The sequence below is a fragment of the Prionailurus viverrinus genome, chromosome C1 (assembly GCF_022837055.1).
Source record: "Prionailurus viverrinus isolate Anna chromosome C1, UM_Priviv_1.0, whole genome shotgun sequence".
NCBI lineage: Eukaryota > Metazoa > Chordata > Mammalia > Carnivora > Felidae > Prionailurus > Prionailurus viverrinus.
In genome coordinates, this window is record NC_062568.1 from 131,681,854 (window position 1) to 131,697,357 (window position 15,504).

Below are 15,504 nucleotides of genomic sequence, written 5' to 3' on the forward strand. Positions count from 1 at the left end.
AAAAGAACTGACATATTGATACCTACTGTGTGCTATACCAAGATAGAAACTTCACATATATTTTTGTAAATATTACTAAACTTAATACCTTATGAGAGAGAAGTAAGCTCTGGGGAAGCAGAAGAGAACAGCTGAGCAGAAAAGAAACGGGAAAATAACCAGAAGCTAATGATGGTATGGAGGCGTGGGAACCAAAGATGAAGTCTTAAGAATGTGGAAGTGTCCACAGGTCTGAAAGCACTGCTCATCTTGGCAACAGGACCTTGTATTGTTTCATTTTATCTTTCACACATAATCACTGAGATTCCAACCTCTGGTTTGCAAAAATTATATATTCACCCATACGTTCATTCTGTCCTTCAGCCAACAATTATTAACGTACATCATTAATGCCACCATGTACTGGCACTGATGCAATCACTAGAAATTCAGTAGTGAACAAAACAACAGCCCAGCTCTCATGGCTCTTACATTTTACTAAGGAGAAACAGACAAACAAGTGAATGCGTGCTGTGTCAGATGGTCACAGTGCTGTGAAGAAAATATATCAGGATTAAGAGAATAGGAATTGCTGGAGAGGTTGGTCGGGAGAGGCCTGCCTGATTAAATGGCATTTGAGTAAACACTTTAAAGAGTGAAAGGATGAACGACGACATGGATAGATATCTTTGGAGAGTACATCCCATTCGGAAGGAACAGAAAGTGCAAAGACCCTAAAATAGGAAAGCCTTTGGCAGGAAACCATGGAGGCTTTTTAAAAGGAAGAAAGACATGATCTGACGTAATTTTTCAAAGGATCCTTTTAGCTGTGATGTTGATACAAGATCCTAGACGGGCAAGGGCAGAAGCAGGGAGACTGGTTAGAAGGCCATTGTAACAACTCAGGCGAGAGATTGGCAGGAGGGAGAACAAATACGAGATAGTGTCAGAAGGCCTCAACTCCCTTGTTTCAAATGAAATGATGTGTGTGAAAGTATTGTACAAAGCATAGTTCTATTCAAATGTAAGGGGCCATGGTTATTGTTATTTTCTTATGAGTCCCCCACCCCTTTGCCCATTATTTCAGACCCCATCTGGATGGTGTAGCTGTGTGCTTATTCAGTCCTCACTGAAATTAACATCCACGTTCCCTTTAAGAGCCATCTCTGTGAATGTGAATCAGACATTGCTTCTTGTGTTTTTATTGTTTTATACTACCACACATACCCAGGCACGCTGTATACTTCCCTCTGTTGCTTTCATTGCTCTTACATTTTCCCTAAGGTGCTTCTTCTGTTCTTGACATGCCATTTTTTCCTTCTTCCCTTTTTCCTGGAGGGACTGGGCTATCTGTTATCATGCTTAATGTTTTCTCTGTCCACCCATCTGTTTATTTTAGCTTGTTTCTTCCCTCCTGTCTGCTGGCCTCTTTATAGATTCCTCTGTTCAATAGTTTAAACTCCATGACACTGCTTTGTTTATCCTCTCAGCTAGCATAGTATATTATTCCCCATCTGCTACAGAAAGAGCCCCAGTGCCCCACAAAGTTAACTAAGCCCCTGTTGTCTGAACAAGTTTTTCAGTCATGCATTCAAGTTTCTAATCTACCCCATCTTCCCTGGTTATGAGTGTGACAATATTATTTCTAAGCAAGCCATGCTCAATAGATCTCATCTTTTGTTCTTTTTTCCTTCAAATGCCTCAGATAAGATTTAATGGTCTGTTGCCTCAGAGGTAGGCGGTTTCAATATCAGTCCATCAGTAAGTATTTATTGAGTATTTGCTATGTGACCAGCAGTGTGCTGTGGGCCGAGTCTATATCCAAAGCTGTAAAAAGCACGGTCCAAGGCACAGGGATTTCCCCAATCTCGGTGGAGATGTAGCACTAACATGTATTTGCTATGCACTCATTGCAATCCAGGAATTGTGCTAGAAACTAGGAATACAACATGAATTTTAAAAAGAAAGACATCTATCCTTATGGAGCTCATAGTCTAGCAAGGGAAAAAGACACATGTTAAAAATTATTTACAGTTCAATCAAATATGTACAAAATGCTCTGGGAACACAGAGGAGTGAAAGGGATTAGTTCTGCCTCGGGTAATTGTGGAAAGCTTCACAGAGATGGTGATATTTAACATGGAGTTTAATAAATTAGTGTTAATTAAGCAGAGAATTAATAATAAAAGCTAATATTTATTGAGTACTTATGAGGTTTCAGGCACGGTTCTACATGCTTGAGAATTGACTCATTTAATTCTCACAGTAACCCTATCAGGTTCCCTGTTTTTCCCATTTTACTGATGAAGTAACTGATAAGCAGGTTAAATAACTTGCGCAAGGTTAAACAGCTAGGAAGACATCAAAACCAAGATGTGATTCTGAAGTCTGGCTCTAGAACCTGGCCCTTAAACACTGTCTTCTGTGTCTCTCACAAAAGAAAAAAAAAAAAAAAGAAGAAGGAAGGCGGTATTTCAAGCAAATCAGTGCATTTGAAAAGTATAGTATCTATACATGTTGGGAATAAAATACAGCCATGGGACCTTAAATCCAATACACAATCCCTGAATCAACCAGGTAGTAGGGTCTGACTGGTAAACCCATTCTTTTTTTCAGTAGGAATTCATAGAAGGGACCAAACTGAGAGGCAATACTGAGTAAAATAATCCAGTTTTCTTGATCAGTCTTAGCATGATATAAAAGGGCAAAGGGATGTACTGATTAAGCTGCTGACAATGTCAGCTAGAGCATCAGTTGGTTATTCCCAGTGTTACCCTGTGACTACGGGGTTCTTGAGAACCCAAAGTGTTCGCTAGCAACATGCTATCCAGCTTCTCCTTGCCCCCCTCAGAAGCTAAAAATAGCCTCAAAGGCCCTCAGTCCTATACCAGGGAGTGGTCTGAGGCCCTAAGGTCGACATGCCTGACATCCAGTTGATTTCCTTTTTAGCAACCCCACATTTCGATTTCCAATTTCATAATGACACAGCATTTACCATATATACATATATATATATATATATATATATATATATATATCACCACATTATAGAGCTGCCAATTTTATGAAAGAAACAGAAATGAAAGGATTCTGAAGAAGAGGGTAGTCAGAAATAGTGCTGGAAGATTGAAGGAGAAGAACCGGAGATAAAGTAAGAAAAAGAGCTGGCCTCCTGCAGCAGGTACAAAGGTCTCCTTCTAAAAGGTGAACCAGGACTTTCCGAAGAAGCTCCTGACACGTTCCACAGGTTCACTTGTGCCAGAGAAAGGAAACCGAATAGGAGACAGTTTTGTCTCCTCACCGAGAACCGAAGCGACAGTGTGCACATTTGGCCCAGCTAAATGAGAAACGTGCTTTATTCCCAGGCAGCATATAACAGAGATTTGAGAGTCTGCCAAGACTTATAAAGTCCCCCGAATGCTTCCCACTTCTGTTGATATATATGAGAATGAATTCTCATTCTCCTTATGAAGCCAGGAATGTATCTCTAACGTCTTTGAATTTCTGGGTAGGAAAATGAATGGTTTAGGGGCACTAGCGATGTTTTCATCTCTTCTTCCTGCTGCTTCTAGTAAGAGATGGACTGCATCTCATAAGACTGGCAAGACAGTGTTGGCAGGAGACCAGTCAGCCTGATCGAGTGGTTTATTATTTCAATTGAATTGTGAGAGAAAGGAGAAAAGTACTCAGATAAAACCGTAAGACTGTATTAGATACTACAGAGCATAAAAGAGATGGCGTAGGAAGAGAAATAGTGGAGGACTATCCCAGCAATTGTCAGAGGATACCATAAAAATGGGATGGGGTAACATTAACCTTCTCGGTTGTCTCTATACCAACAAATAGCCGGTGGAAAATTATTGAACTGAACTTTAAAAGAAATGGACCTTATTTGGTAAATATCATCTCTTACATCTTATGGGGATGTTTTGCAATGTGCTTCCTGAGTGGAATATGACTATGGAAAGGTATATCGTGTTTGGAATAAATAGGTCTAATTGAAGGCTGGGGGAGGAGCAGTGTATGTCAAAAAGATATACACATGCATTGAAATCCACAAACCTGAAAGTGAGGCATGGAGGAAGCAGCTGCAGGAGAGTGAAATGAAAGAAAAACAGAAATGTTATCCTGGGACTACATCAGAGACCTCATAACCAGATGGTTAATATGGACAGGCAAGATAGAGGAGCGATGTAAGCCTTTACAGACTTCAGATGAAAATCCCACTCCACTAAAGGCAAAACATCTGAAAAATTATTGAATTGCCTTGTTGGAAATTTAATCCCACAGAAGAGAGAGAAGCCATGAGGGGTCTTGCTGCATTGGCTTATTTCTGGCTTCTTATAAAAATCCGTTTGGGGAAAGTGGCAGCTAAAAGAGTCTTGAAGGAAAGTAACCATCCCATATCATCCTAGAGTTCATTAGGCCACAGAGAGGAACTCAGCTTGGACATACATGTATGCCCCACCTTTAGTACATCCCATTTCAGGAAGCTCAGACGAAACAATAGAAAACAATCCCACAGTCGGTGACTCTAACTTGAGGATGGATCAAGAAGAATGAGAAGCTGTCAAATAGAAAGTTGACGACATAATCACTCAGTTTCCCAATGAGTAAGAAAAGAGTCAAGCATTTAGATAATTCAATAGCGAATGGTCGTATGAGAAAATAAAGATCACGTTACCAATGATGATCATAAAACAGTGGCATCAAGGATTAAGGATGTTTCAGAAGTACCAAAGCCTCAAATTATCTGAATTTCAAAAAAAGTATTAGGAAGAAAGAAAATGTATTTGGTCTATTAAAAGTTTTTAAGAAAGGAAAAGAAAATACACCCACTACTTAGAGCAGATGGTATACTGTTAACTTACAATTAGTGAGAAGTGCTCAATTCCTATTATCTTTCTAGCATCCCCATAGAGAATGCTCTTAGAACTGAAAAGGTAGGGAAAATATATTTGAGAGGTGAAGCCCAAGATAGGAAAGGATATAGTAAAAGCACATCACATTAGCTTCATGGAATTTAAACCCAAAATGTCTGGCATGAACTTGCTACTTTAAAGCCTGAGCTACCTACATAAAAAGAATACAGTGATTAGAGTACCCTTCTGTACTAAGCCAACCATGGTTACACCCAAGCCTCACTCATCTGTCTCTCCCACTCACAAGCCCCTCCCACTCCTTCTTTGCCCCATTTCAGTTCCCGGATTCTCGCTTGCTTCTGTCTCATCTCTCTATTACTTTTTTCACTCACCTTCCCCGCCAATCTACAACTTTATTTCCAAGCCTATGCTCTGTCTCTGACCTCCCATCTCAGCATATTCATGCTAAGCCCTCAGTTATCAGAGTTCTGCTGAATATAAACTCAAGATTTCCTTTTCTCACTGTACAGACCCCCTCCCTGCTTCCCAGCTCAGAGGGTATCAAAAATAAATTGCATGCTCTATGTTTGAAAGTATCTTTGTATGATATTGCTGTATCACACTGCTGAAAAATAAATGTTGCCTCAGGTTCTTTAGAAAAGGAAAAGGTGGATGTGGCAGGGAAAGGGTAGAAGTAGACAAGAATGCTGGAGGTCTGACTCCAGTGAAAGTCTCCAAAGATCATTAAACTTTCAACTTGAGAGAGTTAGTAAAGAAAGAAGTTATTAAGAATCAGCATAAATTCATTGAGAATGTACCATACTATCTCATTTCCTATTTTGATAGCTTTATTAGGCAAGTAGTATGAACTTGGAGTAAAAGATAAGAAACTGTGACATTGGTTATGGTACAAATGAGGATAAGATGATTAAACAGCTACACCCAAATAATGTAAATATTGGATCCCTTTCAGACTGAAGCCATAGGATTGTCCACAGCACTGTTGTCCTGGTCCTGGCCTTTGAATGGCACTCTTGACAGGTTTGGAGAAAGTACGTTAATCAGATGTGTAGAAGACTTAAAGCTAGGAAAAACAGTTAACATGCCAGATAACAATCACAACTTGAAAGTACTTCAATCACCAATAAAAACTAGGGGAAAACTAACAGATTTATGCCAAGCATAATAAATTGAGTATGATACAGCAAGGATAGGATTGGAGGCCTCTAGTTCCTCACCCTTTGGTCCAAAAATTTATATCAAAGAGAAATATTGACTGTTTTAGGCTTTTTAAAATGTTTATTTATTTATTTTGAGAGAGTATGTGAGTAGGAGAGGGGCAGGCAGAGAGAGAGGGTGAGAGGGAATCCCAAGCAGTCTCCGCACTGTCAATGCGGAGCCCGACTCGGGGAAATCAAGAGTCAAACTCCTAACCGACTGAGCCACCCAGGTACCCCCAGACTGATCCAGTTTTTAAAAATACTTTTGATTATCCCAAAGAAATAATTAACTGACAAAGACGTGATTCTGGAATTCTATAATCCTTCACAATGTTAATTTTGGGAACACTTCATTTAAATCAAATGTGTCATCTATACTTTAAAGAATTTGGCATCACTTTCTCCTCATGCACATTCACACATAAACATTTCCACTAATCAGGGATGGCTATAGCAGATTGCTTGACCTTTGTATATGCATACCCTGCTTGGAATAATGAATGTAGGTGTGTGTCCAGGGAGGAGTAGAACAGCCATATGTCCTTTACTGATTATATGTGTCTTTCAGTGAACTCCAAATCCCAGATGTGTATTCAAAGATACTCATAAGCTGGCAGTACTAAATGGAAGCTTTGGGTTTTAAACAATGTCCACATTTTCAGGCACATGGTATGGTAATTCATTTTCTTTGCTATTCTTTCCAAAATAATTTATAATAGTTATCATTGTTCTAACCTCTTCCAGATTAAAAAACTATATACAGTGTCTTAAGAACTATGAAGACTACATAACACCATGTGCTGATAAAATTTAGAGGCTCCAAGGACCTTATTTTATTTAGTTTTACATTAAGCATAAGGTTTTAATAAATCACAACAGCAAATCTCCAATGTAGAGAAGAAGGTATATTTACTATACACAGAATGTGAACTTGCCTCTTAAAATAAAATCTTTTAAAATATACATTCTTTTGAATAAGCCTTCAAGGTTTTGATGACTGTCTAGGGAATTTCCTGTTTAATCATTGTTTGAATATTTTTTGACGATTTCAGTCAAGCTGTGATCTGATTCAATGAAACAAAGAAATTTTTGACTGATTTATTTCCTAGATTGAAAAAATTATTTTCTATCACATGTAAATAGCTTTATAGCTGACGAGTGACCTTATGTACTTACTACCTTAAAACATTATTAGAAAATATTAAACATGTCCAGATACTTTGACTATGATTATTTTGCATTTAAAGAAGTGCTCAGGGGCACCTGGGTGGCTCAGTAGCTTAAGTGTCCAACTTTGGCTCAGGTCATGATCTCACGGTTGGTGGGTTCGAGCCCCGCATTGGGCTCTGTGCTAACAGATCAGAGCCTGGAGCCTGCTTCTGATTCTGTGTCTCCCTCTCTCTGTCCCCCTCCTCCACTTTCACTGTGTCTCTCTCACAAAAATAAATAGACATTTAAAAAATACTTTTTTAAAATAAGTGCTCAAATCTATTTTTGATTCTCATGCTAATAAAAATGTTTAGTAAATCAACAAGTATCTATTAACCCATACAACTAACTATGTGCCTAATATTACACTGTATACTTAGCACATAAATAAATGAAAGCTATATTTATTTCAACAGATATTTGAGTACCCATTATGTTTCAGTGATCTGCAGGAGCAAGATATGCCACAGGAGACACAAAGATGAATTAAAGCCTGCTAAGAGACTGCATACAGGAAGCCAAATATAGAAACTATCTACAACATGAAGTAGAATTTGCTAAATAGAGAAATAGCGGATGAGTCAGCATAGCAGTGCTTATGACCATAGAATTTGAAGTCATGCAGCACTGGTCTGAATCCCTGCTTCATTATTTACTTAATTTTGTACCTTAAATATGATTCACTGCATCACATATAAAATGTGTTGAGGTTTAAATGAGACAGTGCTTTAAAATCGTGGCATTGGTCTGATACATAGAAAGAACTCAAAAGTTGTCTGCTATCATTGGTCCCGTATAATAGATAAAATGCTATAGGTCACTAAGGGGAATATAAAGATGGGGAGGGGAGAAAGAGAGGTCAGGGGGAAAGGAGGAGATTAAGGAAAAAGAGGAAGAGACAAAGAGATTACATCTTCAATTTGGTTGGGAAAGGCAAAAGAAGGATTGAGGAAATCTTCATGAAGTAGTGGCATGTCAGATGTCTTTGAAGGATGGGTAGGAGTTTTCAAAGTGGAGATGAGAAGGAAGGGTATCCTAGACAGATACCCTCAACATAAATTTAGGTTCCAGAGGAGTCCATTGACAGGTGTGTTCAGTGTAGCTGAAACACGTGGTATTTGGAACTGATAAATAAGACCAAAAAAGACATTGTTAGAAAGCCTTAAATGCCAGACTTAGATGTGAGACTGTATTTAATGTAACAGATTTTTGAGTAAGGTAGTGAGAAATTGAGTCCACGCTGTACAGCCTGGATTAAGATGACAACATTGCATAGGGTGGAATGGCAACAGAAGACTATGAGCATGAGACTCATCACATAGGCTCTTAACTGAATTAGAGGTAACAGGAAACTAATGAGCAATGGTTCCAGATTGTAGCCGACTTGGAAAGAAGATTCAAAAGATATTGCAGATCCAGAACTCACAAGACTTGACCACAGATGAGATGCTGGAGGAAGGAGAAATTGGAGTAGATCGCACTCTCAAATTTCAAGCCTCCGTGATTGGAAAAATCCTACCACTGTTGACAAAATGAAGGAAGTCACGGGGCGCCTGTATGGCTCAGTTGGTTGAGGGTCCGACTTTGGCCCAGGTCATGATCTCACGGTTTGTGAGTTCGAGCGCCACGTCGGGCTCTGTGCTGACAGCTCAGAGCCTGGAACCTGCTTCAGATTCTGTGTCTCCCTCTCTCTCTGCCCCTCCCCCACTCATGCTCTGTCTCTCTTTCTCTGTCAAAAATAAACATTAAAAAAATTGTTTTTTTTAAATGAAGGATGTCAGAAGGAAGACCCAGTTTTGCAGTGTTGATGATAAGTTTAGCGAGTGGAGAATCTGTGTTACCAATTTCTAGTAACAATGCCTGTCGTGAAGCTGACAAATGTAGATCTTGAGTTTGTGAGAGTGATTCTGAATAGAGATATTGATTTGGACATCAAGTGCCCACCTACAGACAGACTGCAGTACAGTTGAAATTATATCTTCAACACATTGAAAAGAAAATAGTGAAGAGCCTTGTAAATTTTCTATCACCTTACTCCTACTAGAGAGATGAACAAATGAAGTACATATTATAATGTAAACCTTGTTTCAGTTTGAAAACTCCAAGTCATGAGCATATTGTCATTTAGAGCTGGAAATGGAGAAAAAAGTAAAACGAGGGTAACCAGGGTCATAAAGAGAAGAACAGAAAATAAAATGCCAAAGAGAATATAGGAAGATTGCTTTAAGAGTCAGACCTCCTTGAATGTGGACCTTGAATTCGAACAAAATATCCTCTTGGTAAAAAGTTAAAGACAAAAGCAGAAAATGTTAACAGCATACTAATTTGACAAACATTGTTACATCCTTCTGTTTTTGTTTTATGAAAGAAAGTATTTCTTATTGTTGATGAAACATCTTCTGTGCTTCACGTATTAAGCACACTTCCAATTAATATGAAGAACAAAGCAATGTGTAACCACATGAAAAATCATCAGCAGTGAATGAAGAAAATCCTAGTTCTTTAAAAGTAAAAGAGCAGCATCTTATTTAGCTATTAGATGAATCTAATTAATTAACATAAATTAGAATTTTTAAATAATGAAATATACTCTTTAAGACATGACAGGTGGGTATGCTATCAAAGCACTTTTCTAAATGAAAATCTGGAATCCAAATGCAGTGATACAAATGCATAGCATTCACATTTTTATTCCCCTCATTCCTAGCAATCTAAAGTTTTCTAGTTTAAGTGTGTTACCCTTTTGCGCTTTTTATTATTTCTGCATCCTTCGAAGTTCAAAATTGGGAAAAGGTAAGCTACAACCGCTGAAAAGGGTGTCATTTCTTCTGTCCGCAGAAACACTGTTTTACATCATCTGGTAGAAATCCTATGGAAAGCAGCCAATTAGGTCTTGTGTTTCTAAGCTGGATACACACACACACACACACACACACACACACGCACGCACACACACAGATTTTGCCTATCTTTCAGAAGACAAAAATTTTTAAGCTACCATTATGAAAAGCATTAACTACAAGAACTATACTACTGAAAGCCTCCTAAGTTACATAATGCAACATTATATATTAAAAAAAAAAACTGGGGCATCTGGTGGCTCAGTTGGTTAAGCATCTGATCTTGGCTCAGGTCATGATCTCACGGTTTGTGAGTTCAAGCCCTGCATCGGGCTCTGTGCTGACAGCTCAGAGGAGCCTGGAGCCTGCTTCAGATTCTGTGTCTCCCTCTCTCTCTGCCTCTCCCCCGCTCGTGTTCTGTCTCTCTCGAAAATAAAATAAACATTAAAAAAAACCAACAACAGAGAACTCTGGACTGATAGTAATTATTACATGGCAATGTTTTACAATGAACACTGTAAGTAATTCAGTGCCTATGTTTTAGGATGTAATTGGAAAAGCACTGCAGTACCTTGGAACGTTTGGGGAACTGAGCCACCTCGAGCAAGTTGTGGCCATGATCGATGAAGAAATGTGTATCAACTGTGGCAAATGCTACATGACCTGTAATGACTCTGGCTACCAGGTAAGAATTCTACTGTAATTAGGATGCTGTGAGGCATGTTTCTTCTGGTTTTCTAGCGGAAAGCATCTTCTGTTGCTAGGTGTGCAATTCAGACCAGACGTGCCCAATACTGTTGCTCAGCAGTGGTATGTCTGTCCCCTCGCCCTCTGGGCATAGTAATTTTTTTCAAAGGAACACCATAACTTATACTAACTGTGCCACCATTCAATGTACAGTGTTTTTTAAAAATATTTTATTACCCATAAAACTGGATGGAAAAATCCAACCCAAAGAGAAATCCACACAGTCATGCACATTAGGAAGCATTGTGCTTTAATACAGAGGGAAGGGAAAGGAATTACCATTTATTGCCATCACCCTGAAAGGACTTGATTCTTTCTACCAAAAGAGAATTCTCTTCTGTCCAGTATTGACTGGGCTTCTACTACCGTAACAAAGAAAAAGCACTTTCCCATCAGGCCAGGTGTTGGGACTGGGAATTCCTTTGTGGCTGCAGAAGCCAGCAAGTTGTATTCTTATCACATGCAGTAGCCATGGATTCATCCCAGTTCCTCACCCTTCATCTGAGAAGCTGCCAGGGGGTGACACAGGAAAAGTAGGGATTCAGCTGTCTTCAGTCTCACAACTACAGAATAATATTGTTTTCATTACGCTTTTCAAGCTATGAAGAAGTAAAGTAAAATAATACATTTAAAGATGATTAATGGAATTTTGAAGATAGATAAAATGGACTATTTTTAAAAATTGAACTTTAGTAAACTCAGCCTGGAGGAAGATCCCATGTTGCTCGTGGTGGGATTGTGCATATTCTTCTGACCACCTAATTAAGAGATATAACAGACATATTGAAATTTCTAAAAAACCTTCCTCTTTAATTTGACATTAGCTCTATGCCAAATTTTTACTCAACATATCACTTTTTTTAATATAGCTGAAAGGTGTCTCTAACAGTTATTTTGGAAATGCTAATCCTATCACACTGACTTTCATCTTGGCTTTCCTCTAATTAACCAATCAGAGATGAGTTAATAAGTCCTGTCACCAAAATCATAGCAGTTCTCTAGTATGTCCATTCTTAGAAGTTACAGGGGCACGTGGGTGGCTTAGGTAAGTGTCCGACTCTTGATTTCAGCTCAGGTCACTATTTCACGGTTAGTAGGTTTGAGCCCCGAGTTGGGCTCAATGCTGATAGTGCAGAGCCTGCTTGGAATTCTCTCTCTCTCCCTCTCTCTCTGCCCCTCCCCTGTTCATGCTCTCTCTGTCTCTCTCTCTCTCTGTCTCTCTCTCTCAAAAAAATAAATGAACTTTAAAAAAATTTAAAAAGAAAAGAAGTTATGACTCCTACCATAAAATTCTAGCCTTGGTACAATGTCAAAAATAAAACCAACCCCCCCCCCCAAAACCCTTATTAATGAGAAAAAAAATCACAATTTTGCTTTAAAAAGTTTTTTAAGTACTCCTTTGACTCCTCTGTCTCAAGAAGATTTAAAAAAAAACAGAAAAAGTCTTCAACTGATTATAAAATTTTATGTCTGCAAATTTTTAAGTATGAAATTTTTAAGATAAGCATTATTTTATTTTCAATTGCTTCTTGAGTTTCTATTTATAAAAGGGTACATAAGGAAGAGAAATAGTTTTTACTCATTCACACAGTCATCCAAGATGTTGTTTTATTTTTAAAAATGACAACAATTTATGTGAACAAAGTTTCTTATGGTTTGTCACTTCTTCAGTTATAATATGGTTGTTTCCTTAAAGATCAGCCTTTTTTTTTTATATTAAGCAGTCTGACATAATTTACTCTAATGGAACCATTTGTCTTTTATGTGCATAAAAGAGGAAACAATTATAGTTACAAGTAGCTTCAATTGGGGGAAGGAAATTTTTTTTTAACAAAAAAAAGTTATTTTGAATTGGATGATAACACGTTTTATATGAAACAGGACAAAAGTCAGAATCAAGGAATTGTTTACTTGGAAATCCTCAAACCTCAAAACTGGCTCTTAAGCTAACTTGTTTTTTTAACTCCTATTTTCTTCTAAAAACTACATGCATAATTTGAAATCCAAGCAAATACATTCCTTGCTCCATCTGACAGTGACCCTTTTTCCCTGTCGAGAGCAAGGAGCATGAGGAGAGAAAGCACCCCACCGTCCTCAGGTAGCAGACACCCCATCCTGATAGGACTGGAAGGACCCGAGCTCTGCTCAGAACAAAGGAAACTAGAGACTTACTGGTATGAAATAGTTCCCTCACGCAACACAAGAAAAATGTCTCCAAGGAAGTTTAAACAATGTATTTCTAATTTAAAAGGATTTCTTTTCTATTGTGCCATTGTTGTTGTTGTTGTTGTTGTTGTTGTTTTCCCTCTGGCACCTCAACTGTTGCTATAGTTGCACGCAGTGCTGGGCGTCGTTGTCTCCAAGCTCCGCTCTACTGTGGTGGAGAAAAACGTTGATGCCAAAAGGGGGGCGTTCTTGACCTTTTTGGTCAGTGACAGCAATACTCTTTATTTCCATTTGCAGGCTATACAGTTTGATCCTGAAACCCACCTGCCCACCATTACTGACTCCTGTACGGGCTGTACCCTGTGTCTCAGCGTCTGCCCTATTATCGACTGCATCAAAATGGTTTCCAGGACAACACCTTATGAACCAAAGAGAGGCTTGCCCTTAGCTGTGAATAATCTGGTGTGTTAAGGTGATTTGTGAAACAGTTGCTGGGAACTTTGAGGTCACCTAGTATGCTGATCTTTTTAACTGTGATCATTATGTTCAGCTCTTTCTAAATTGAAACAAATACATAATTTCAAAAAAAAATTTCTGAGTGAATAAATAAATTTCCAAATTTTGAAAAATGTCTACTGCCAGTGGCCATGCAATTAATGGTCATAAAATAGAATAATTCTCCTGTGAGAATACTTGCTAAATAACTGCATAGCAGTTAATTGGACATTCACCATCAGTTGTCCATTTTGAAAAACAGTAACTTTTTTGTGGCAATTAATGCAGTATTTCCAAATAGCCTGGTGCTGTGCTCTGTCTTTGATTTCTAATTGTAAGTGAAATTAAGTATTTTAGAACAAAGTACCATTTAACTTACAAGAAAATGTTTCCAAGGAAACATTTTATAATTAAAAATTACATTTAATTTTAACCCTGTTTCTAAGCAAATGTAATTAGCTCCATAAAGCACGAATGAAGAAAGTCAAATGATTATTTACCGTGGCAGGAGAAGAAAGCCAAAGAGGATTTGCAAAACTTAAATTTTAAGTCCCCTTTGTTAAAAATAGCTTCTTTGTGGGGGGCTAGAACCTCAAAGTGATAGTATTTAGTAATCATTCGTATCACTCTGCTAGTCACCATTCAAGCCTGAGGTGGGTGTTCAAACTCTACCAATGAATCAACATGATATTCTTCTTTAAATATTTAAACTATGTTCCTAACAAAACAAGATATTAGGATGGAATTCTGGTTAAAGCTACTCTTTTGCTGTGCACAGATCTGCTCTGTCTGCTTCTAATAGTAGCCTTCATGATTATAGCAATTAATGTTTGAACAAAGACCAAATTATACAGCAGTGGGCCATGTGCTTCATTATTCAAGAGTGAAAAATATAGTATTGGTAATATATATTAAGTGGGAAAAGCCTATTTGACTACTCTCTATTTTAGTGTTTAATTTTTTAAAAGGTAATCAAATAAAAAGAAATATATATTTTCTGTTATTGCCAGTATTTTTGTATTTCTCTATTTTCATAATCAACAAATAGCATCATATAAATTCATTTATCTCTTTTTTGTGGTATATTTCAATACGAATCCATAAGTAACATATCTTTAAGTAACAATCTGTGGTATATTTCTATGAAAAATGTAAGACCTAGAAAAATAAATGTTTGATTATGCACTTTTAGAAATGCACATTTACCGCAAAATCCGCATGATTGAGTAATATCAAATAAAATATCATAAAGCATCTTAAACAACATGGTCTTTTGCTGCCTCATTTGCAAGTACAACATCATGTCAACTATTTAGATTTTGAGGTGAAGTTTTTGATTAATCCTACAGTGAATTCCATCCAAGTGTGTATATAATGCTAGTTCAAAGCTAATGAGGGTAATGACAGTACAGTTATTTAAGTGTTTTATTTCCAGTCCTCTTGATCCAGGTTTTCCTACTGAATTTAATTCCACTCTGCCAAAAGGCATCTTTCACTGGGCACAGGTCAGGGTTCTTGCAGTGGTTCATGGGCAGAGATAAATGAGAAATGGCAACCTACCATCTTCACTGTAACAAAAATCAGTGTCACTTAATAGTATCCCTTAGTTGGATGTGAAATATTAAAGACTTATATCAATGGACTCCCTTTTATGGTCCTGTCATGGTGGGGGCATCTTACCTTTTGGACTTGGTCACAGCTTAGTGAAGGGTTCGACTTGTCCAGGAAATAAATTTACTGGGGCTATGTGGATGCCATCATAATGTATTACCCCCACCTCAATCTGATGAGAGCTTTTTGCTCTGGGAGTTTTATGAAAGTCCATTCCATGCATATATGCCTGAGTCCTCTTCAAGACACTGACTGCCAAGCAGAAATTCCCTTACTAGAGATTAAAGAAAAAAGTAGTTTATGACTTTCGCCTCCTCCTCTGAGAAAGAATGAACGTGGCACTATAGCTCTTTTCTTGAACTGCTTTGGGGAACT

The 15,504-nt window shown here is 37.9% G+C and overlaps 1 protein-coding gene across 1 annotated transcript in view; it reads left to right on the top strand.

Moving 5' to 3' along the window:
* Positions 1 to 14,779, top strand: part of DPYD (dihydropyrimidine dehydrogenase) — an 864,530-nt gene extending 849,751 nt beyond the window's left edge. Inside the window, exons 22-23 of the mRNA XM_047871841.1 lie at positions 10,655 to 10,795; positions 13,321 to 14,779. Coding sequence (XP_047727797.1) covers positions 10,655 to 10,795; positions 13,321 to 13,494 — 315 coding nt within the window. The 3' untranslated portion in view covers positions 13,495 to 14,779. The remainder of the gene's footprint in view (positions 1 to 10,654; positions 10,796 to 13,320) is intronic.
* Positions 14,780 to 15,504: the final 725 nt, after the last annotated feature.